Source organism: Betta splendens, chromosome 11, assembly GCF_900634795.4.
Source record: "Betta splendens chromosome 11, fBetSpl5.4, whole genome shotgun sequence".
Classification (NCBI taxonomy): Eukaryota; Metazoa; Chordata; class Actinopteri; order Anabantiformes; family Osphronemidae; genus Betta; species Betta splendens.
Window position 1 is genome coordinate 8,793,963 of NC_040891.2, and position 24,208 is coordinate 8,818,170.

Below are 24,208 nucleotides of genomic sequence, written 5' to 3' on the forward strand. Positions count from 1 at the left end.
GCATCAGTTTAAAAAAAAAAACTAAACAATAGGTGTAATTGCACTCTTTATTGAATTATCTATAATCATTTGGGAATTTAAGGCAGGAGAAGCAGATCTTTGGCTAAACATGCTGTGTGATTGTACTTCAATACAAGGCAGACCTGAAATAAAGGCACTTGAATGTGGTCCACTGAAGAATAGCAAGCTCTGACAATGACTCATCAACAGCAGCTGTTAATATTTTTGATCAGTTGTAAACAAAACAAAACTGCACTGGCACCAATGTGAAGGCACTTATCAGGCTGTATGATAAGGAAATATCCTATTCTACAAAAAGCCCAGTGAAGAAAGTGTCAGAGCCCAATTCATCCCCAGAAAAGGAAAGAACAAAAAGCAGAGCAGAGCCACACTACAGTTCAAAGTGAATCATGATAGTTGTGCTGAATGCCTGCATATTGTGATTTCCTCAAACACAGCAGGTGTCCGCCATGAGCCGATACTCCCCCGTCACGCTGAATATTTGATCCATAAATTTGTTTACAACTATGTCTCATTCACAAGTCAAACTGTTCCCATGACAACCACAGAAAAAAGTGAGAGAAAAGTGTGGAAAACTGCTTTAAAAATATGTAAAGGGACCGCAATGATTCTCATTAGTTAATATGATCTCACACGTAATATAAAATTATCAATAGTATAATCTATAAATGAGGAAATATTTTGGCACTGATGCCTTGTGTCTTTCGACTAAGTACATACAAACACAAAGAATGAAATAAGGTTGCTTGTAAGTGAGCGTTTGTTCCCTCTAAATTATCCATTGCTAAAATACAAACAGACAAAATCAGGCAACATGGCCTGCAGTGAAAGGCCTCTGATTCTATCAGCCACTAACAAGGTGATCTGTTGACGCACACACACGGCAGAGACGTGCCGCACACACCGTGCGACACTCACATCAAAAACAGAAAACTCAATCAATCCAGTGGAAGGACGGGCACACTGGGACACAGCCAGGAACATATAGTCTCATCACTGGGACTAAAGAACATCTGGTCTGAGTCTTTTTGGATAAATACACACATAGAGGTCAAGGAATGTGATTAGTAACGCAAAAATTCTGTCTTACACACAGATACACATCTCCAGCTACACATGAAAATACTGTGACGCAGTTTAAGCCTAAGGAAAGATACGAGGCTGGGAGTCGAGGTGAAAGGGGATGATGATCATTCGGACCACTCGTCATCGTCAAACTCTGAAGAGTCGTCCTCGCTGTCGCTGCACTCTACGGCGATACGACGGGACAGGATGGCGGCAACGTCGTTGCCAGAGGTGTCCCTCTTCTCCTGCTCCCGTTGTGCCTCCACCTTCCGCAGGTTGAAGCCTAAGATGAAGATGCAAGGATGGTGGCAGTATTAGCAGAAAAAACACTAATGACATCTAATACCCTTAGTCAGTAAAGAAATCATATATACACATTCACACTCAATATATATAAATAGTGCTTAAATTAAATCGTTACACAGCCTAAAGGCAACCTAACATTGTATCAGCTTCATTCTGATGAATTTGTGTAGTGTCTTACCTTGACGGATGGCTTGCAGCAGGTCACTGCGAGCATCACCCGCTGGTTCTGGTGCTGGCTGAGGTTTGGGAGCAGAACTGGGAGCCGCTCCACCACCAGAGGGAGGAGGAGGAGGAGGAGCGGAGCTATTAAAGGATGGAGGAGGAGGACCAGGGGGAGGTGGTGGAGGTGGAGGAGGTGGTGGACCACCACCTGCAGGCATAGGCGGTGGCGGTGGAGGGCAAATATTAGACGTAGTTGGTGGAGGAGGGGGAGCAGGTGGGGAGGGATAGGCAGTGGGAGAGGAGGAGAGAGGAGGAGGGGGAGGTGGGGTTTCGAAGCCAGGTGGAGGTGGGGGAATCCCAAATCCAGGTGCTGGGGGAGGTGGAGGAGGTGCGGGGGGAGGGGAGAGGTTGGGGCGGGAGTTGGGCAGGGGTGAAGCGATGGGGGGAGCAGGAGGTGGGTGAGCTGGACTAAGTACGCTGGCTCGCTTTTGGTTCGGTGTTCCAAGTTGTCCCCCGTTATACCTGGAGCAAAAAGCAAAAGAACTCAAATCACAAACACACTCTGTTTCACTTTAGCTGTAACTGCAGCACCTTGTCTTGACTAAAGAACCACAGTCTGACAGAGAACAGAGCGGCTGCTGTTGAGCCCTCAGACGGTGTGTTCGGGATTGTCGTGCATGGACGTCAGAGTGCTAGCGGTGTGTGTGTGGGCTCAGAATGCTACTTACACCACATCTGGAGGTGGAGGAGGCAGAAAGTCATCCTGGCCGGAGGCAGGCAGAGGGGAGCTGGGATCGTAGGAGTAGGAGTTTGTGCTCAGCTCGAGGGGATCACCGTTGATGTCACCAGATAGAATACTGCCATTTATACCCTCTGCAGAACTCCTTAAAGACAAATTACACACATCACTATCATCCAAATTAAAGTGTGTTTTGTATTATATGAAACTGAAACAATAAAATAAAACCTTGTATGTAAAGTCTAAACTAGTTGTGGCCTAAACGTTGCTTATTTGCAATGATTCAAGACAATTCATCGAGGACATGGGAGACTGAAAACGAAGCAGAAGTCACAGACAATGACACTTGTGCTGCGTGGTTCAGAGGTATTAAAAATAACAAGCACACAGGCTGCAGCAGCCTACACAGCAAGTAGCGCGCTCGCCTTTAACGAGTTGCCAGGAAACCCTCCTCAAGTCTGAAGTCTCACAAAGTTACAAACAAGGCTGGAGACGAAATAGTGAATTGGCTTTGAAACAAATGAATCCCCCAGAGCCGATACAGCCAGAAAAATAGGGGATGTCAGCTAATCAACATGGTACTCCTACAGTAAACGTACTCGTGTTTAGAGCACTTGAATTCAGTAAAAAAACATTTAACCAAGAATGAGAGTTCCCTTCACACTCATCCTGCTGCGAACATTTCAGACAGGACATACCAGTGCCATCACTGTGTACAGATTGGCTGATAAGAAAGCAGAGAGTGAGGTTTACCATGAGGGTTCACAGTCTGTATTTCTACTGTGTTAACAAGTTATTTCAGAAATAAACTCTCTAGGGTGTGTGGGTGACAACAATTCCATAACACACGCCGATAAAACTCCACACTGTGTTAACTTACAGTTCATTCTTTGGCACCACAAACTCCTCCCCCATCTTGCGGCGTTCCCATTCCTCCTTCCTGGTCTTGATCTTTCGAGGATTGAGCGTCCGTGGATTCACGTTGTCCTTCTTCTCCTTCTACTCAGAAAAGACAGGAATGAACGAGATGATCATTTAGTCATTTTAATTAATGTGAGCAACAATAACTTGTGATCAAACTCTGAGCACATGAGCGTGTTTGTGGTTCTCACTCTGTGCTTGCGTTTCTCTTTCATGATGTCCTTGGTGTCCTGGAGCATCTTCTCCTTCCACAGATCAAAGAAGTAGGACGGGTCAGTGTAGAACTTCAGAGCCTCCCTTTCATCTTCCCTGCAGACCGCCATTCACATTAAAATGACAATATCTTTTTTTAACACCAGTCAGACTTCACATTGTCATTGTTACATAAGTGAACATCTTATGTATCAACACATTTACAAGATACAACAGTTCCCCTTTTAATTTTATTAAAAGAGGCTTTTTTTGCTTTGTCATTTCTAGGAAGGGTGCGTGAACAAGTCAGCCATATGTGGTACAGAAGTCATAATGCTGAATCATGACTCTTTGCAGTACAAACAGAAAAGTTCTACTCTAAATTTACTTTTGTTGATGGCACCGCCAGGGTTATTTTGTATCTGTAATTACTCATACTTCCGATAGCATATCACGCCTTGCATATCATTTATATTCAGAATTTGCTTAGTGTCAGTGTCACTTGAGGTAAATCATGAGACAATACCAAGAGACAATAACTGTGTATCACAACTCACGAGTACAATACAGTTACAAGCAGTGGTAATTAAATGTTAAATGTTATAAATAAACCAGTACTCTTTGCAATAAAATGCAACTCAGCTACATTTACAGGCTATTAGCTTGTAAGCATTTTTACAAGTGAAAATACAACAAGCGTGTGTGTGTGTTTCTGTGTGCGGGTGACACTGTCATCTTGTGCTGTCATCTCCAGTAAATGACTGTTGGATGTCTATTTGTGTATCTGCTGGAACCTACCGGTACTGGCTGAGCTGGTCGAGTGGTGGAGGTGGATCACAGGTCTTGTAGGTGTCCTGAACAGGAATTGGCAGCGACGGCCTGGTGAACAACTGCTGGTCTTGAGTCACACTACTGCGGAAGGCCTTACGGGTTGTGATTGCCTGCAGAGACACTGGGAGGAAGAAGTCAATCAAATATAGTCATAGCAGTGGTTATTATTCATGCCATACTTTGTTCTGGCTGTGTTTAAAAAGCTCAGTTACTTACCTTCCTCCTCTTTGGGGTCCAGTTGGGTGACTTTCACCTGCAGACGATCCACACGTTCTCCCAGTGTATTTACCCTGATGGCAAATTCTCCAGCCTGGACAAACAGCTCCCCAAACACATCCTCTGCAAACTTACCTACAAGCACATGTGATTTACATCTCTACATCTCTGTCTCTCTCCCTCACACATATGAAGGAACCATTCACAAAATGTTTACAAACTGGCTCAATGACACATGGCACACACTCACTCAGGCTGCCGAGCTGACGGATGATGTTTGCCAGGCTGATATTGGTGACACATTCCAGCTCACTTCGAATGGTGTTAGGGATGTTTTGGCGACACACATGTCGCGGCTCTATATTCCTCGTCACCAGAGGCATGATGGAAGCTGGTGGGCAGTGGGTAGGCCCAACCCTGATGGGAAAAACAAGGAAGAGGACAATTGCAGCGGTTATGTGATGCTTGTCACGTCTAAGTATTAATATTATTATTGATAGGTTGTAGGACTGATCAAGGGCATATAAAATTGTCCATTTTGAGCTCTGGAACATTGTGATGGGCACTGGTTGCTGATTTATGCTAATAAGTGCCCTGCACATGTGATGTGCATGTATAAATAAACACTGGGCCAGACATAACTAAAGCAGAAGCAAAACTAAAGCACTGCCCGGATCAGCAAAACTAAAAAGACACATCGAGTTCCTGTGAAGAAAAAGCGAAAAATAACAAATAAAATACAGGGGCAACTTTTTGAAGTTTGTCAAAGAGGTCCAGGTTATACTGGACAACATCACGATCAAAGCAGTGACTCCACCAGATGACAACTCCCACAGCCGCTCAGAGATCAGCCGTGGCTGCAGACTGTGCCTGTTAGCAACACGGTGCAGACAGGGTCACAGCCCACAGTGCTTCGTATTCTCCATTTCGGCTTCTTAATTACAGGTTCTTCACGTTAAGGATGGGTCTGTCACAGCACTGATCCCCAGTTTACTCCAACAGCTCTACGTTATCGCTGACAGCCAGATCGCCATTTCTGGACCGATCATACCGTAACTGTCAGGGTTTCCTCCATGAAAGGCTCGACGTGTTTCTGCCGTTTATAGCCGAGGCAGAGGTCCGTACAGGTTGTACTGTGCGTGGTATGTTCGCCAGTCAGCGCAAGTGAAGCGATCTATTAAAGTGACAAACGCGATAAGGCGCTACTAAAAGCGGATTATTACTCAGTTTGCACTCACAACGGTGCCTTAAAAAGGCAACTACGAACCGAACTTTAATAGCCAGGAGAGGTTAAACTCCCAGCGCTAGCTAAACTGTGCTAAAACGTAACTTGGGATTTCGGCCTCGTCGGAGCAGGAAGTAACTTGTATGCGCCGCTTATCTCAGAGGACCAGCCAAACAAGGTATATTCACGTCCTGCGCCTTACAAATACAATACCCGCTAGACGTATTTTAAATAAAAATTGCTTACCGTCAATTTGGTAACTAAAAACTCCCTCTATAATGTGTAATAGTTGTCCTAACTCAAGATTGCCTAAAAATGTTGAGCGGTACAGTATGCGGACGAGCTACACAGAACTCAAATGTCCCGGGATTGTGAACTTCTGATTGGTCGCGCCACTGAGGTGCTCATTGCTGATTGGCTACTGCGCCTGTCAAGTTCCCGTGTTAAATACAGGATGTGGAAATTTGAACGTAAAAAGCGCAACTCCACCCTGACTAGGACCAAACATCTGTACGCAATTGGCGTAACGGAGGGTGGCGGCCACGGGCGCAATAGCGAGGTGGAGACAGAAGCGCATTCCTACGTACGCTCCAGCGAGTTGGAACGCATCCGAGGAATGACTGGCATTGGCCTTGATGTGGAGAAAAGCACTTAAGGAGATAAATAACCGAGCTGCGAAGCTCGAGGGGTGAGTCTTATGTGCATCCTTTACATGAGCGTAGATAAATACACGCACAGGCGATTTATGGGAATCAGACTTTCATCTACAGAAGGACAGGTCGTCTTTTAAATGGTCTAAAACCCTTAACCTGTAAAACCTTAGCTGTAAAAGGACTGAGGCAGCATGTCGTTGCAATATGACAACATTGCAACATTTATCGTATTGTTTGCGGTGCAGTGGGTGTAGACGCATTTGTGTTGGAATAAAACTTAATCCACTGTTGCAGCCACTTTGCTCTTCTATATATTACGTAAACAGAAAACACTGCAATTGAATTTCTACTCTTATATGAATATATAATGTGCAAATAGAGGATCATGCCTGTGTTTTGCAACTGTAATATTTCTTGTTTTGTATTTCAAAACACTTATCCACAGTTTTAAGTTTATTCATCATGCATCTAACTTATTTCTTATATCATAAAAGTCTTTATAAAGCATTAAGAATACAGAGACCATTTTACATGTCACATTTCACAACTGTGTGTATACATGTTAACTAAATATAACTCACATTCTTATGGATTTATAATCAGTTATCCAATACAAAGGTTATTAGACATTTTGGTACTTTGTACTTTATTGTGGATGTTCATAACACTGTTTCATTGTTTTTTCTTTGCCATACAGCACCTAATACAGAACACCATGCATCAGTGTAATAGAAGAATTTCTGTATATTTCACAGTAGGCATCGGTCTCAATATAACTTAAGCTGCTCTTCAATGTAGACAATTATTGCACGTACATTCATCTTAGGGCCTACAAAAAAATGCAAACAAATCACGTGTTTCACAACTGGAGAAAGAAGATATAGGTGTCTATTAACTAAATATTGTACTGTTCAGCATCCATATTTGGTCAGATTAGTCAGACATGTTATTTCCCTGTGAAGGTGGAGTCATAAAAAGGCGGTTCTGTTTGTCCACTAGAGGGAGACATCACGTTAAGAACAGCTTGTACCTGAAAGTCAAATGCACTGACAGAAACTTTGCCATCTATTTCAAGTCTGCGCTTCTTTTGTTTGAGGGCAACCACAATGTATGGACCTCTGCGTCGGCACATCTGTGTCCATAAATGTGTTCGTGTCAGCGTCTTGTGTTGACCCAGCTCAGTGTGTAGGAGCTGTGAGGACTTCCTACTGTCTGTTTGAGGACACTGTGACCTTCCCCTGCAGAGGTGTGGACCAGCTTGAGTCCAGAGGCCTGAAGACCCTGTAAGACGCTGAACCAATAGCGGAGCACTTCCTCATCACTTCCGCCCACCTCAAAACCTGCCCATCGCATGTGCACAGTGGCAACCAGATGATGGACGCTCTGTAGAGTTCCCGACTCAATCCAGTTCTGGAAAACTCTCCACTCAGCACTGAGCAAGTTAGCATATAAGAAGTGAACCTAAAGACAAAGAGAATGAGGAGAAGAGAATGCTACATCAATTTCCTGAAAACGACTGCTTTATATTATTACATTCACAATACAAATAAATTGTAGCTGTATTTTACAGAAAATACATTTTTTCTTGATGGAGAATAGATATAAGATGAACATCATAAAATATAAGGAAACTACAAATTTGTAAAAAGAAAATTTTTCCATAGTAGATATGCTGGGGTTTTTTTATATTGTGCAGCCCTGCTGATTTCTACAGCTTACATCAAATTGTGTACAGTCCAATATTAAAACTCATTAAACTCACTCTGAAATTGTATAAGTTACTGTCTCTGGCACACACATGCTCAGACTGTAGGTATGTAGTTCCCTCTTGTGGCTGCAGGATGTAACCGAGGCAGCGTGTGGGTAACTCACTTAAACTGTTGCCATGGAAGCCAGGGATGGTGCAGAGCCCTGTTGCCATGGGAACGTCCAAGTGAGAGTGCTTTCTGGGTATGTTGGGGTGAAAAGACTCTAAGGTATTTGGTTTGGCACTATTTCTCCACATTTCCGGGTGCGTGTATATCTGTGTGTGTGTGTGTGTGTGTGTGTGTGCGCGTGTCTTACTGTGTGATGTCCCAGCGCTGCCATGATGTCCGCCAGCGTTTGAGAAACACTACCCACATTGCCTCCCGCCTTGTTCCTGCGCTTCTTTAGAGCTCGCCAGTCCAACCACATCTTGTGCTGGCTGACCACACCTCTGTCACCATGGTTACTAGCCAAACTGTTGCCGTGGCGACCGCCAGATGCATTGGACTTGCTGGGATCAAAACTATGCACTTCGCATCCCAGACCTGACACAGTCTTCAGGAAGCCGGCGTCTCCTCCATCCATGCTAAAGAGACAAACAAAAACACAAACGCACAAACAGAAGCAGGGGAGTACAGAGGTGGTTTGAAGATTATTGCATGCATGATTAAATATGCATTGCATTGTTTATTCCAGCTCTGTCAGTGATATGAATGCACAAGCACCGCGGCGTATGCACACACTGTGCAGACATATAGGTATACCTGAAGGAGTATGCAACGCACGGCCTATCAGCAGCTGGAAGGAGCCAGTCCTCGGCGCAGAGCAGCCAGTGGGATGGAGCTGCAGGAGGCTGTGATGCATGAGCCCGACCCGGAGATAAAACCCTGGAGCAGTTCAGCTGGGGAGACGGGCCCGATTTAGACCAATTTAAGAGGGAGGAGGTTTGTGTGAAATATGTAAGAACACAGGTCTCATTTAGATGATGGGAGCGATTCACACTATTAATTCGTGGCAGGTGCTGAATAATTAAAGAACCCCAGACAGAATCAACAGAATGTACTAAGTTTTATCAGTTGATAGAAAACTTTTCCTCCCAGTTCCCCAGCACTTGGTGTTACATAAGACTTATCTCCTGTTCGGGAGTTTCCAGTCTGGAACTGTTAGTCCTCACTGGCTCCAGATTTGGCAGAATTCTGCTGCCAGCATATTGACAGCGCCTGACTGATCATATTACTGCTATGTTAACCCCCACACTGGCAGACTGCGCCTGCTGAAGTCACGAAGTGAAGCAGGAGTAGTAGTATTCGGAAATTTTAAGGTTTTATTGATTGCTGTTAGGTCTTGGCAAGATTTAAATCCTGGCTTCAGTGTTTGTATGTCCCTTCTGACTTACCTTCAACAAGGGCCCTATACGTTCAATCTGTGCTTCCTAGTATGAGGGTTAACAAACTGTATTAGGGCCACTGAGATTTTTCATATATGGTGAGAAAAGCCTTTCAGGTTCCTCTTCACAGCTTCTGTGTAACGTACCTGCGGTCTGTTGATATATGTGGTGAGGCGGTGGAGCTCGGCAGCGAAGGACGGCCCTCGCGACGCCCAGGGTTGCATCTCAAGTGGTCTGGGTCCAATCTGGAAACATGCACACGCGTATTCAATGCGTCCATACATTCACGGCACAGCGTGCGTTTGCGTGTCTCCGCTCCCCAGCTCAGGTATGTGTGCTAACGAGGCAGGTCACGGCCCCTGGCCTCATTCCTGCTGGTAACACACTCGCCTGAGGCGCTGTAACATATGAACACACTCACACTGAGAGACCCCCACCCCCCCATCACCACCACCACCGCAGCCGACCATACAAACAAGCACCCACCCACCCAACTCAGACTGGACCCTGTGATCACCATGGCAACCTCGCTGGAGTTGGGGGGGTTGGTGATTCACTGGAGTGAGTCAGAGAGTTTAGCCTTGGGCAGAAGAGGAGACAGTGGGAGAAAAAAAAAAAACACAGAACGAAAGCGAGAGGGTGTGAAGGGGTTTGAGGTAAAGAGGGGACAGATGGAGGCGCCCGCACGCAGACACTGAGCAAAGGGCGGAGACGCAGCAGCCCCCACCTCTCTGATCCGGGGTCACCGGGCTGCACTCACCTGTTTCATCCTGTCTGTGATAATCCACAGAGCTATGCACAAACTGAAACAAAGTGGATGGGGTGACAGCGGAGGGAGAGGCTATGCAAAACACACTGGGTCCATCACAGTTTGTACATTTTAAATTCTAGTAAACGTGCTAAAAATAAATATGCCTAAATTAGGAGTTTTCCGGCATAATGAAACGTGCTACTGTGGGTTAAAGGTTTGTTACGTACCCAATACCTTGATTCAAACTTTGACTCTCGTGCGATCCTACTTACTTGGCGCGCGTGCACCTCGTTCTCATCCTCATAGGCTCGCGCCTCCGCCTCCTCGCCTCCGTCCGGAGCCGCTCCGCGCGACTCGGTGGAGCCCGGGCGGCGCGAGCTGCGCGCCGGTTCGATGCTGATGACGGAGAAGGCGACGGCGCCCTCGCGCTCCACCCCCACCCCCGCGGCTCGAGGCAGTCGCGGGCCGACGACGAGCAGCTGGAGCGCGAGGAGAAGCGGCGGGATTAAAAGCAGGAGGACTCCGCGGCGGAGGAGGGAGAGAGCCCCGCGGCCCCGCAGCCGTGTCCGCATGCCGCCACCGTGGTGGCACCGGGAGCATCTCCGGCGCGGCGCCCCTCGAGACAACTTCGTTCTGGAGGGCAGTGAGGAAAGTCCCAGCTCAGAGCTCCCCTCCTCCACTTTCCTCCTCTGACTTCTTCTTCTTTACCTCCAGCGGAGAGTTGCGATGACGAAGCGCATTCCTGGGTCAATAGTGGCCTTCTGACACCGACCGCTGTTTTATTTGCTCCATAACTTACTCATACAGGCTGCAATTACCCCGTCGAACCGCGCGTGTAAAATGTGTATTCATCATCATTTTCTTCCCAGGTGTTTCGCGAAAAGTTAAAAAAAGCAGCCAGCGAAACGTGGACTGACGCAAGCAAGCCTATTATCAACACGTAAATTTAGTCTGGTGAATCATTTCCTTCTTCAAATACAAAATCCGTATATCGTGAAACAAACCTGCAGCAAAGTAGAATGTATTCGAACAAATTTAAGAAAGAGATGAAAACTGGTTTTTTTTCTATCCCGTCCATTTTCTACGGCTGAATCCCGTGGGGGCTGAACAGGTCGCCAGCCTATCGCAGGGCCACTGTTTTTTATAGTTATAGTTATTAATTATTTAAATTTTTGACTCTCCTCTAAATGACTCTAAATGGAACGGTTGCACGAGATTTAAGCAGCTGTTGTAGTTTGAGAAGCTAATTTAAACACCAAGCCCCAGTTGTTAAAATATTGATACATGGTCATGAATATAAGGAACCTCTAGTGATAATACTCAGTATTATTGTGTTAAACCCCGTACTTTGCTGCACCTTCGTACGCTGACATATCGAGGCGCCGGTTCCTGCCCTCAGGTCGTGTCGCGTTGTTGCGCGTCCCCGTCCACCATTCCAGAGGAATGTCACAGCAAACACACTTCCTCTGGCCATGTCTGCGTCTGTTTAGTCAGCCTGTTGACAAACTGTACACAATATGCAGCCGGTAAACTCCCCCCATCTGCTATCTTTCCCTCTCGCTCACTCAGTCTGTCTGGCGCAAGCGAGCAGACGCACACAAGCTGCAGATGTACAATATTTGCTGTTTCACAGCAAGAGTCCCCGTGAAGATGCTCTGGGTCGGTTCCTAGCGGCTCTCTGGTACCGCCAGCCTTCACACTGGGCTTTAATACGTGCCCTTATTTGGTGGAGGAATTTTGAAATATCCCATTCTTGTGCATTTTGTTTCAGTGGCTTTAAAACCTCCCCGACGCTCTTTTCTTATTTCCTAAGTCTGGTTTCCTTCTCTCCTCTCCAACACATCCTCCCCCCGCTTTCCCCACCATCCATTCCTCTCCTCCCCTCCCTTTCACTCCCTGTCGAATTGTGTCCTTGACTGAACTCTCTTGCTCACAGTTCCAGACAGCCTGGGCAAAGCCCAATACTCAGGGAGGCTTTAAAACACACGCACGCACACACACGCGCGCACGCACGCACACACACACACACACACACACACACACACACACACACACACACACACACACACACCTCCCTTAATCCGTTAAAGAAGCAGAATGCTATAGACGAGATTACCAATGGCAAGAACAGAATGTGTATTTAAATATTTTGCACCTCAGATACATACATGATATGTAACGGACAGATATACAGTTTTTTCATCACAAAAACCACCAAACAACACAAGACCACAGAAAAAAGAAGGGAGAGAGTGAAAGAAAGAATGAAGCCCCGCCAAGACTTTTGTGCCTGGGGAGCTTCACTGCTTTTGACCCCACAGGCACACACGCACACACAAACTCGCACAAACGCACATATAAGCACACATACACAAAAGTACATGCATCACTGCAGTCGCACGCACCCTCCAACCCCCCCCTCCTCACATTCTCACACAGAAAACAAGAGTCTCTTTGGGGCCATTAGATCATTTCAGTGTCTCTTCCCCTTGTAGTTAAAACAGCAAAACACAGGATGTTGAATCTCCATGCCGCAGTCCTCCTCTCCCCACAGAGAAACCATAGCAGAACGCTGAGGAGGGCGTGTTGATGATGAACCTTCAGAGTAAAGAAGGGCTCCCTGGTTCGGAGCTGGAGTCGTATGTATTGTACAGATGAGGCTCAGGTTAGGGCACAAGACAGAAATGCAGTGTTAGTGAGTCGAGTGCAGAACACGGTTGCTGGTTTAGCAGAGGCTGAGAGAGATAGAAACAGAGAGAGAGAGACAGAGCAGTGTGATCCTACTTTGTCCATATTTTAGGATGTACAGAAGAGGACCAGAAAGACGTGGTGATATACAGACTTCTGGGAAACAGAGTCTTACTGTATCAAACAGGACTCAAAGGGAATCAGGAAATAGGGGATCTATGTCCAATCAGCGTCTGGTATTCATCTGTCGACCGTTCCCTCCTTCCAACGAGCGCGTGCACGCGTGTGCGACGTCACGCGTCGGCGTCTGGGTGGCGAATTCCTCTGCACATGCGTGTCTGTGTTTGTGTGTCTGTGCACGAGTGTATGCATCCGCATGTCTACATGCTTGGGTGTTGTGGCTGTAAGTTGCAGCTGATCTTGATTGTCAATGCTGGAGAATTAAAGCTTTACTGTCCAGTGCTGGCAGCTAAATTCTCACCCTTCTTTCACAGTCTCCTTAACAAAAAAAAAGAGAACAAGAAAAAGAAAAAGAAAGAAAGAAAAGGAAATGTCTGTAAAAGCTTGGGTTGAATGACCTGAAAGAAAAACAGAGGGACAGAGAAGTGACTTGGTCTCTTGGTGGTAAATAAAAATCCCAGTTTGAACTGTTTAAGACTATTTAAGATGTCTTAGTATTTCATCAAAAGATAAATGAGCAAATTTACCTACTTGCGAAACAATCTGATTTGTGAAAATAATACTTACAAACACTTTACAGTGTGAAACAGTGCAGCATCAAATTAAACATCAACTAATTGCTCACTCCTGCAAGCGCCTGTAACCTCGGTAACCTAGGGAACCGGTGCGTGTGGAGGTTTACGTAACGCACTCACCTGCTGTTACAGGCTGGTGACGCTGAAGCTGTCATCATTGGCTGGGTCCAGTAGATGGCATAACACCCCGCTACCCGGAGCCTCCTGGGACGGGAAGCGGTGTCCCATGCTCTGGTAGGACTGGTGGGACAGGGAGTAGCCACTGGCGTCGTCCTGATGGGGCGACGAGTCCAGGGGGGGTTTGGGGTACGGCGAGTGGGGCAGGGGGCCCTGGCGGACGCCGGAGCTCATGGCGTGGGTGCTCGGGTCCCGCTTGTGGGGGTTGACGGCGCAGAGGGCGCCGCGCTCTTCGTAGAGCGCGGGCGTCGAGTGGGAGTGGAGGCCGGGGTTGGGGTGGGGGTGCGCGTGGGCCGGGAGGTGGGCGCCGGGGTTGGCGTGGGCGTTGTGGTGGGGCTGCGTGCTGGCGAGGGGGGCGCTCTGCAGGTGCGAGGCGGCGTGGGCGTTGCTGTGCGTGCTCAGGGGGGCGTGGGGCTGCGTGCTGTGGTGGTGCGCGTCGTGGGGGGCGCTGGCGTTGGGGCTGGCGAGCGCGTTGCCGTGAGGGCTGGCGTGCTGGTTGCTGTGCGTGTGCATGGCCGTGTTGGAGTGGGGGCTGGGGCTGCCGCTGTGCGACGTCTGTCCGTACCAGTAGGGCGAGCTGCAGTAGCTGGGGGAGTCATACTGTGAAAACGCTGGGTCTTTGGGAGGGGGGCGATGCGAGGGGCTTAGTGCAGTGCTGCAGTGGGGTGTTACCCGTGGTGAGGGGGAGCAGGAGGGGGAGAAGGTCCGGGAGGAGATAGGGTGGTAGGACTGAGGTGGCGGCGGGGTGGGTTTGGGGGGATACGGGGGTGAGGAGACACTGGGCGACAGAGAGGAGGAGGACTCTCCAGGGTACAAGGCTGGATAGCGCTCCTCAGAGGAGGGCGTGGAGGGGTGCGCAGAGTAAGGGGAAGGGTACTCACAGGGCTCCTGGAGGTAGCTGGAAGGCGGTGGAGGATTAGGAGTGGCCAGGGGAGAGAGGCTGCTACTGTCTCCACTGTAATAGTCCAGCCCCTCCTGGAACAGGCCAGACCCCTCTGGGCCTCCAGCAGTCACTACTCCTGCTGCTCCTGATGTGGAAGCAGCCTTGCCTCTGCCTTTCGACCCCGACGGCCGCTCCCTCTGACAAGGAGACAACCCCCCTCGACCTCCTCTGGACCCTCTGCCCCGCCCTCCCATCCCTCCCCGCTTGGGTCCAGGTGTAGGTGTTGGGGAGGGGCTGGAGGGGGAGTCAGAGTGTAGAGCAGAACCGCCTTCCTTTTCTGACGGAGGCTCGGCCCGTTTCCTGCGACCGCGGCAGGGTTTGCTGGTGACCCCGCCCTGGAAGAGGACGTTCTGGCTCCAGTTGTACGACGGCCCCGACGCGCTCTCATGCCAGTCCATCATCAGTTTCTCCAGACTCGACAGACTGGACTGACCGCCTTCGCCGCTCGCGGAGCCCGACTCGTTCTGTTTGTACGTGCCACCCGTGGAGCCGGGTCCACTGCCGGTGGCCGCGGAGCCGAGGTGTGAAGAGTCGGACGAGGACTCGGATAGATTTTCAGGAAAAGGTGGTCGCTTGGCCTTCTGGGGGGTGTAGTTGGAGATATCCAGGATGTCTTTGGACTCGTTGGATCCAAATTCACTGTAGCAATGATACCGAGGCCCAAAACTGTCTGTCGACCAGCCACCATAGCCTTGTCTGAAAAAAGACAGCAACAAAACATTACTGCTCATTCGTAATATATGTGGACTTGAATCATTTAATTATCATGTAACAGTGCAGGTTAGCTAGTGTCTGGTATCTTCTGCACATCTGTTTCTATGGAAGGAAACATTTAACAAAACACATCTGACATACAACAGTTAGATTTATGAGAGGACAAGCACTTTCTTGAAGTCACAGTGTTTGTATCGTTTATGATGACGCCAGTGTACCTGTAGTTCCACTGATTGGAGTTGTACTGTTTGAAACCTTCCGGCGAAGAGCAGGAGCTAAACAGGCTACCTCTGGCCACAGACATGTAGCCTCCTCCAGGCGACGTGGGTCCCGCTGACAGTTGACTCGCCGCCGAATAGCCACCAAAGCCCCGCTTAGCTGCTGCCTGGTAGTTAGAATAGGCTGCTTGGCCACCGGGGGCCTTGCCGCTGCTGTGTCCAGACCCGTACGCGAAGCTGCAGTCCGAGGATCTTTGTGCCGCTGCAGCAGAGGAAGGCGAGTAACCAGAGGAGTACTGGCCATAGGAGGCGGGGTGGGGGGAGTTGGGGGAGTGTGAGAGAGATGGAGGAGTGGATTTGGGATACGTAGAAGTGGTGGGTGATGTTTGGGACAGGCTGCCGTAGCTGTACGGGGGCCTGGATGAAGAGCAGTGGGTTTGGGCGGAACCCTCCACACCAGGATTCAACCCCTTGGAGCTCCACTTGGAGAACGCGGGGGGCCAGCTGGGACCAGTAGCTGGGCTGGACGGCTCAAAACCAGTCGCCGACGAAGCTTTGCGCGGGTCCGACTGCGAAGACGAGACGTCCAGCAGGTCAGACGAGTCGTCCGAGTCGAGCAGTGACCTGAAGTATCCAGCGAACAGGCCTTGTGAGTCCTCTGCAGCCGGACCACCCCCTCTGTTTTCTCCCAGACCGCTGTAGGCGCCCCCCCTTCCCGCCTCACAGGAAGAGAAGCCCCCCCTTGGAGATCCACAGAGCTGAAACCCCCCCAAGCCTTTGTCTTTGTTCATGCCCACCTCCTCACCCCAACCACCTGCACCATTGGCCCATTCCTGCCCCATGGAAAGCCCCGCCCCTTTAAATGTGCCGTTTTTTCTCATACGTCTCTTCTTGACTACTTTCTCTCCTCCAGGTTCAGTTCCTACTACCCCCCCTCCTCTCCCCACCCCCCCTACCCCCTTACCCCTTTTCCTAGGTAACCCATGGTCCGACAGGGGGCTGAGCTTTCGTTTCTTGCCAATGGACTCAAAGAAGTCACTGAACGTGCTCTTACTGCGCTCGCCGCCCCCAACTCCCCCTGCTGCCCCCCCACCTCTTCCCATGCCGCCTCCCCTGCCACCTCGGGGCCGCCGGAACCCAGTAAGCTTGTGGAGCAAGCTGGATATTCCAGGGTTTTCCAATGGGGCATGGAAGCTGTCGGGCTCGCTGGGAGTCCAGCAGCGAGGGGGGGAACAGCGGCCGGTGGCAGGGGGCTGGCGGTTTAAAAAGGCCAGTTTGGACAGAACGTCTCCATACTCTGTTTTCACATCATTAGTGTCATTAACATACGATGGATAAGGAGACGGGAGTTTAGTCCGCCGCCGCCTTCGGGGCTTTTTGGGCTGCTCGCCATTACCATTAGGATTCCCGGCATTAAGAGGTTCTCCCGTTATTCCCGGTACACCTTGTTTAGGAGGCCGGCCTCGCCTGCGTTTCAAAATGACAGGCAGTTCTCCGGGAGGGAACATGACCATGACACTCTTTCCATTGTTCTTCATGCGGAGAAGTGCGGTGGGCTCGCGAGCCACCTCCGAGCCCTCCAGACCGCCCTCGTTGCCTTTCTCTGGCCCCACAGCTGTCTCCAAGTTGGAAATCTTGTAGCTCTTCTGCCGGCGACTGAGACTGACTGGAATGCGAGCTACCTTGACAACAATCCTCCTCACCTGTGAAGCAAAGATATAAATAAAAGACACGCAAAGAAACATTGTCTAAACGGGGGATTTCATGCAGGCTGTGAGTTCGTCATAAAACAAGCACAAAGACAGAAAACTGTAAATGAACTTACGCCGACAAAACGTCCACGCCTCTGGTTATTGGGAGGGCACGTTCCAGACTCTGAAACAGGTTCCCCCTTCACAGTTAACTGAGGCGCAGAGATGGCGGGTGGGGAAACAAATGGGAGATAGGCGGCAACACGATGGGACTGGATGGCCTGGGCGGCCTGACGCTGCTTCATGACACTTTTAGGACCTGCTTTATGGACAGATTTTGGCGCAGGTCTAGACCTGGACTTGGGTCCTGGTTTGTGCCCGAGTCTGGGTCCAGGTTTAGGTACGGGTTTGGGAACAGGTTTAGGTACAGGTTTAGGAACAGGTTTGGACACAGTGAGAGCCAGAGCGATGTCTGTAGGGCAGGGAGTTGGTGGGAGAACCGCTTCCACAGACACAGGCTCTTCCTTCTCAACGACCACCACCTCTTTCTCCTTAACTCTCCAGATTTTATCCTCTAAATCTTCATCGTCCTCGTCTCCTCCGCGCTCCTTCCCCGTTCTCTTCTCCCCATCATCTATGCTTCGGCGGAGACGGGAGGACTTGCGCAGGTGACAGGGGAAGCGGGGACGCCCGGAGCTGCGGAGAGCATACTTCTTCTCCGCCTCCACAAGGAGAGGAGAGGAGTCTGTGTTGGGATTTGGACTTAGAGGAACCGGACAAAAGGTTGAGGGGACCTCTGTTTCTAGAACGGGGGCAGGCAGCCGGTTGTTGGAGGCAGGATGGCTCCCGAGTGCCAACGACGGGGATTGAACTGAGGTTGTGTGCGTGGCCTCCGGTGACAGAGCTCTGTTCTGTTCTGGACCAACAGCCCCCGTGTGCGCATCGATGTCCACGTTTCCACAGTCATCCATCAGCGCGTGTGAAACGGCCTGTGCATCTGGGTCTACGTGCGTCTGCATGTTTGCCAGCGTCTCAGCAAACGCATGTGTCTCCGGCGCGGCGTGAGTCTCCGTCGGCCTCCGCCGGTGGGTGCCGTGCCCTGGCCTTCGCTGCAGGCGGAGGCCGTTGGCCAGGGCGGAAGGAGACAAGGGAGGAAAGAGGCTGGATGTCACCGGCGCCAGTCCATCGTCGGAAGGATCCTGGGACCCCTCCTGCAGCCTGAGCTCCCTGGTCCAGAGATCCGGGCCGTCCAGCCTTCCAATACAACCCTTTTCCTCTGCTTGGTTCTCACCACAGCCCACTGGAGCCCCAGTGTGGCCCGGAAACAGGTGATCTGACAAGCCACTCATTCAGCGGATGATGCTGCAGGTTGTTGCAGGGTAGGAGAAGCAGGGATGTTTTTCTTGTATGTAAATGTGCGTTCCTTCCTTTTTAGATGTCTTCCTTAACAGCCCGTGAGTCTGCAACCTACGAACACAAAATGAAAAAAATACCGCTAAACGAATAGAAAATGAGCAACATCTCAGTGGCATCAAATATGTGTAATTTAAACTCCTGGTTAAGAAATATACCGGGCATTGTAAGGTGTCCATACAAATCAATCATTTGCAGCACAGATGGACATGTGGTTGTGTGATGGCTCCGTCAACATTCTGGCAAAGGGCCATAAACCTAATCCGTAATGCACTCTACTCTATTAACTGTGCCGCCCACACGGCAGCATTACGACATTAGATTACATTTACCATTCATATCCTGCTTTTTACCCAATGGTCGTGGCACTGATTCTGATTTTGATTCTGAGTTGAGCCTCACACTGTCTGCCTGACTGGCTCTGTTCTGCAGGGGATCATTGGGTCATCAATACTGCAGTGGAGAGCTCACATTCTTCTCTCTCTCTCCCCCCACCGCTTCTGTCTTGTGCCCATGGTTGCTAGAGTGAAAGAAAAAGAGATGGAGAAAGACAGAGAGATAGATGAAGGAGGGATAGGATTCACGGAGGTGGCAGGAGAGGGGAGGTGGGGGTGGGGGGACAAAGAGAGGAGCATGGAGGAGGGTGGAGACAGGAGAAGAAAAAGCAAAGGAGATTAGTACATGATGTCACAGCGACATCAGTTTCTTCCCAAAGTCTGTCGTTAGTTTCATTAAGATGTGCACCAGTAAATAGTAGGTGTCAGTCTCCTTCCTTCCAGTGCATTTCTACACATCATACCACCATGATGATAAATGGCCTCACAGAATACTGTAGGTTGTGTATAGAACAGAAAGAGTTGCACCATGTTTTTAAATATCATAAATATATGTACATACAGTACACATGCTGAATTCCTAATAAACAATAGACACATTCTTAATGCAAAGGGTAAGATGAGCACACACACACAAACCACACACACAAACCACACACACCTATCATGCCGCCGCATGTCACATTTCACCACAACTATTCAAATGTATCACAAAAGCACTAGACACGGAGGGTGCAACAAGAATGGGAATGTGCGAATAATCACAGCCACCAGGGGGAAGCAGAGAGGTGATGAATGGAGAGGTGTGAAGAGGATGGAGAGATGAAGGTGACAGAAAGACAGGAGCGATGGGGGGATTAAAAGAACACAGAGCGCAGGAGAACTGGAAGTACAGACAGCCAGAGCGGGCGAGAACCTTTCCAAATGAGCCCCACATATTATGGCAGGCGCTCGTGCCTGCTCGCATTGAGGCGTGCGTGCCGTTCGCACGCACGCATATGCGCAGCTGGCTCCAGCACTGTACCACACTGCACACACAACGCAATGCTGTCCATCGTCAGATCTCCCTGCGTCTTTCTCCAACATATGGCTCTGATTAGGAGGGGAGGGAGAAGGACCAAGAGAGAGCGAGAGGGAGGAAGACGGGGAAGGGAAAGGGAGGGAGGGGAGGGGGGAGGAAGCCAGAGAAAGTGAGTGAATGGGTGAGAAAGAGAGAGAGATGGTGAGAGACAGAAGGAGTAGAAGGAGGTGAAAGACGGGACTGAGACAGTGGAGGAATGGTGAGTGGACGGACACACACAGGCAGAATGAGGGAGGGGAAAAAGTTGAATGAGGCGAGAGCCAGAGTTTGACTGTAGCAGAGTTTGAGGCTACACACATGGAGCAATGTTCTGCTGCTCTGAGGAATGACACAACTGGGACAGACCAACATGAAGACGAACCCACACACACGCACACACACACGCGTGCACATGCTCACACACACACACACACACACACACACACACGCACACACGCACGCACGCACGCACACACACACACACACACACACACACACACACACACATACCGTTCCGTTAACCCCTCACCCCCCCGTGCCCAGCGCGTCTCCCTGCCCCACTCCCATTCTCCTTCTCACGTTCTCCCGTCTAATTAACAGCATTCATTAATTAAGGCTCCGTCTAACCGGCGCGTGAGCGAAGGAGAGGACAACACATGCTTTAATTAAACATAGCTGCACATGTACTTGCACTTACATGCGCACGCTGTCACACACACACACACGCACGGAGCAACACGTACCGACGCACAAAGACACATGCAAATATGCCCCCACAGCTTCATCCTCCCACGCGCTCACACGTCGATTTGCACATAAAGACATATATGTCGCGCACGCGCGCTCGCGCACAGTCACGCAAAACAAAGACACGCATGCAAATCTCCCTCCACTGTGCTCCGCGGGGGGCACGCTGACAGGGCTTAGATGCCAGCCAATCAAACACTCCCACTGTGAATCATTGTTTAAGCAAACACTCCTGGCATCCATCAGCTGCCATTCTAATGCGTTCGCCATCATACGTTTTGGTGCACGTTCGCCTCGGTTGCTGTGGGACCGCGGAGCAGAGCGGCCAAAGCAGCCGCCGCTACGCGCCGAGCCCACATGATGATATGTTGAATCTGGTTCACAAAGACTCGTTCTCATGCAAATCATTTCGCCCAGTCCTGAAAGTTTTTCCCCTGCCATTGCAGCGGCGGCAGCAACACAACGCGCCGCAGAGTGTCTGTGAGCCGCGTCCACGTGAAGCCAGAGACAAGAACCTGTCATTTTCCAGTTTGGACAGTTGCCCTGTTGCGTATAGTCTGAGAGGAACAATAGTTCTGTACGTGGTAGCTGTACAGCATATCTATTCTCCTCCATCTATCTCACTGCTACAAAGGCTTGCAGACTCACAGGCCTGCCAGCAGCAACCCTCAATGAGGAACTAGACCCTGCGCGTGTGTGTGTGTGTGTGTGTGTGTGTGTGTGTGTGTGTGTGTGTGTGTGTGTGTGTGTGTGTGCGTGCGTGCGCCTGCGTGTGAGTGTGTCTTCCTGGGTGTGTTTGTAAAAGCACTCACTGAGCTCTAACGGGTGTGCAGTTGTTGCTAAGAGACAGGCAGCAGCACCGAAACAGTATGGGGGGGTGTATGGGAGGGGGACATGGAGAGGGAGCGAGAGAGAAAGAGGTAGCGAGAGAGGGAGAGATGTGGTGGTTGAGGGGAAGGGGGGGGGGGCTCCACAGAGAGGTTCAGACAGATAAGGAGAGGAGATGAAACAGAAAGAGTGAGAGAGGGATGGAGAAAGTATATGTGAGGCCTGGAGAGAGAGAGAGAGAAAGAGAGAGAAAGAGAGAGAGAGAGAGAGAGAGAGAGGTAGGGAGGGGGAAGTGGGTCAGGGGGTCCACAGAGACTGAGTGACACCGTGTGGGGATACGGCTGCCGTCAACCCCACGCTCCTCCACAACCCTGACGCAACCTCCACCTGCAGCTCCTGCACACACACACACACACACACACGCGACAACGCAGAGCATCTCCAACGGCAACAGCGGAAGCAACAGCCCGTCGGAACCGGGTCGAGAGGGGCCCTTTATAAGCGAGCAAGCGATCCACGCGTCCTCAGCAGGAAGCGGTGGGAAGTTTGTCATGATTCCAGATGGTGGACGTCTGTCTGACTTTGTCGAGGAAACATTGTGCGTTGCATGACATAACAAGTGTCTAATGAAATGCAAACACTGGCTGAGCGTAGTAAGCAAAAACACTCCATGTATTATAGCGAAGAGAGCAAAGAACACATTTATTTCTAATTTAACTAAACTAATGAAGAACCCCGCAGCTTTGAGACGATCTAGCTGTCAAAAAGGTTTGTCGGATTTTAACGCATTACTTTTCTGTCTGTGTGAAAATGTTTAAATTCTATTTCCAAACTTCTAACGTCTGGTCTCCAAAGCTGCACAGCTACAATATAAGAAGATCCAGAGTCTGATCAACAGACCTGGGTCGTTGGAGAGCTCGAGGTGTGTGTAAGTGTGCCAATAAGGGGGTGAGCAATGTAACACACACACACACACACACACACACACACACACACACACACACACACACACACACACACACACACACACTACGGGGCCAAACACGAATTACCAGCACCCTTCAGAAGAGAGCTGAACTTTGGGCATCAGCGGGAGCAGTGGGCGCACACACGTCAGTCAGCCCAACAAACGCTCACGCACCACACCCACTCTCCTTCAGTCTGACCTCTCCTCCTCGTGTTCACCCACTCATCCCACCCATCCTGCACTACACCCCCCCCCCCCCCCCCACCACCACCAAAAACCTCCTCTACCACCTCCCCAGCTGCAGGAAATTCCTAATGATCTCCATCATCAGTGTGTGAGTTGTGTCTCTGCCAAGAGCAAGCGCACACGCACACACGCACGCACACACAAAAGGCATATAAATGAACAGAAAGCAACACATAAAGCATATGTGCACACAAACAAGAAAGCTGTCCGACGTTCAGACACACATCTAACGTAAACAGGCTTCACACAGACCAGATACAGCCAAGGATGCACAGGGGACTGGAGAAGCAGCTCACAGCGCACAAGCAGGACCCCCTACTCCAACTGTCTGTCTGTCTGTCTGTCTGTCTGTCTGACGGTCTCTCTCCTGTTGTTTCAGCAGGAACCTACATGCTGTAGTTATTTTAGGACTGTATCACCCCTTCCTCTTCCTCCCTCAGCCTCCTTACTTTTCTTCCTCGCGGTTCCCTATCCCCCCCCCCCCCCCCCCCCCCCCCCCCCCCCCACACACACACACACCTCCCGCCCCCCCTCCGTTCCTCTCTCCCCAACACCCCTCCTTCATCTTCAACTCAGCCTGACGCTCTCTTCTCCCCCGTGCTCCTGCAGGCGCTTTCCCGGCGCCGCTGATGGCTGCCCCTCAGTCGGGTGGGTCACGTGACCGACCGCGCCAGCTGGGAGCAGCCAGGAGCGTGCACGTGTGCGCGCATGTGGGATCACGCATAAGGCGCCCAGGGATCCGCTTGGAAACGCACGCCACCGTGGAACCAGTCACTCAGGGATGCTCAGGGTTCGTACAGGTGCACACACACACACACACACACACGCACACACGCACACACACACACACACGCACACACACACACACACGCACACACACAACACACGCACGCACACACACACACACGCACACACACAAACACACGCACACACACACACACACACAAACACACGCACACACACACACACAAACACACGCACACACACACACACACACACACACACACACACACACACACCCTCGCACGCTCCGGGTGACGCACGTCTCACGTCAGGAACTCACCAACACTGACACATGTAAACACAGTCATGCGTCCACCTCACGCCCAGACACAAGAACCAGATGCTGGGATCCCGACACACACCCAGACCTGGAGGCCAGTGTTTTGAAGAGGGGCCTCTGTGCTGCGGCCCTGACTTCCTGACTCCTC

At 50.1% G+C, this 24,208-nt stretch overlaps 3 protein-coding genes and 1 long non-coding RNA gene across 9 annotated transcripts in view; 1 reads left to right on the top strand and 3 right to left on the bottom strand.

The window, feature by feature from the left end:
• Window positions 1-33: 33 nt before the first annotated feature.
• On the bottom strand, window positions 34-6,065 carry wasf2 (WASP family member 2). Its single transcript, XM_029167232.3, has 9 exons — window positions 5,925-6,065; window positions 4,704-4,870; window positions 4,454-4,588; window positions 4,205-4,358; window positions 3,406-3,523; window positions 3,174-3,292; window positions 2,283-2,438; window positions 1,571-2,076; window positions 34-1,369 (listed from the first exon to the last, which is right to left on the bottom strand). Exons 2-9 carry the CDS (start codon window positions 4,834-4,836, stop codon window positions 1,212-1,214), a joined length of 1,479 nt encoding a protein of 492 aa, XP_029023065.1. The 5' UTR covers window positions 4,837-4,870; window positions 5,925-6,065; the 3' UTR covers window positions 34-1,211.
• On the top strand, window positions 5,402-8,092 carry LOC121202596 (uncharacterized). Of its 2 annotated transcripts, XR_005898357.1 has the most exons (3): window positions 5,402-5,856; window positions 6,177-6,366; window positions 7,576-8,092. It is a non-coding gene; the product is annotated as an uncharacterized LOC121202596 (long non-coding RNA). The 2 variants fall into 2 exon arrangements; XR_008696193.1 differs by lacking the exon at window positions 5,402-5,856 and having other exon boundaries at window positions 6,078-6,366.
• Window positions 6,627-12,026, bottom strand: LOC114865802 (probable methyltransferase-like protein 24). Its single transcript, XM_029167274.3, has 5 exons — window positions 10,488-12,026; window positions 9,611-9,709; window positions 8,842-8,978; window positions 8,396-8,663; window positions 6,627-7,792 (listed from the first exon to the last, which is right to left on the bottom strand). Exons 1-5 carry the CDS (start codon window positions 10,785-10,787, stop codon window positions 7,487-7,489), a joined length of 1,110 nt encoding a protein of 369 aa, XP_029023107.1. The 5' UTR covers window positions 10,788-12,026; the 3' UTR covers window positions 6,627-7,486.
• Window positions 12,027-12,327: 301 nt separating this feature from the next.
• Window positions 12,328-24,208, bottom strand: part of ahdc1 (AT hook, DNA binding motif, containing 1) — a 17,628-nt gene continuing 5,747 nt past the window's right edge. The window contains exons 2-7 of one of the 5 annotated variants that reach the window (XR_005898349.2): window positions 19,147-19,334; window positions 17,536-18,868; window positions 15,711-17,413; window positions 13,779-15,474; window positions 13,079-13,481; window positions 12,328-12,950 (exon numbers count right to left, since the gene is read on the bottom strand). Coding sequence is in view for 4 of the 5 variants with exons in the window: in XM_029167079.3 (XP_029022912.1) it covers window positions 13,785-15,474; window positions 15,711-17,413; window positions 17,536-18,750 (4,608 nt within the window). In the remaining variant the exon portion in view is untranslated. Of the gene's footprint in view, window positions 13,482-13,778; window positions 15,475-15,710; window positions 17,414-17,535; window positions 18,869-19,146; window positions 19,335-24,208 lie in introns of all 5 variants that reach the window. The other 4 variants (XM_029167079.3, XM_029167078.3, XM_029167077.3 and 1 more) reach the window with 4 other exon arrangements.

What these genes read in the sequence shown, in the direction of transcription:
- wasf2 (XM_029167232.3), bottom strand. Translation starts at nt 4,836, where the DNA reads ATGCCTCTGGTGACGAGGAATATAGAGCCGCGACATGTGTGTCGCCAA. An exon ending in AAGAGAAACGCAAGCACAGA is followed by an intron (nt 3,293 to 3,405) that starts GTGAGAACCACA and finishes TTTTCTGAGTAG; the next exon opens with AAGGAGAAGAAGGACAACGT. An exon ending in GTGGTGCCAAAGAATGAACT is followed by an intron (nt 2,439 to 3,173) that starts GTAAGTTAACAC and finishes TTTGTCTTTAAG; the next exon opens with GAGTTCTGCAGAGGGTATAA.
- LOC114865802 (XM_029167274.3), bottom strand. Translation starts at nt 10,787, where the DNA reads ATGCGGACACGGCTGCGGGGCCGCGGGGCTCTCTCCCTCCTCCGCCGC. An exon ending in CATATATCAACAGACCGCAG is followed by an intron (nt 8,979 to 9,610) that starts GTACGTTACACA and finishes CCGTCTCCCCAG; the next exon opens with CTGAACTGCTCCAGGGTTTT. An exon ending in CAGCGCTGGGACATCACACA is followed by an intron (nt 7,793 to 8,395) that starts GTAAGACACGCG and finishes CTTTGTCTTTAG; the next exon opens with GTTCACTTCTTATATGCTAA.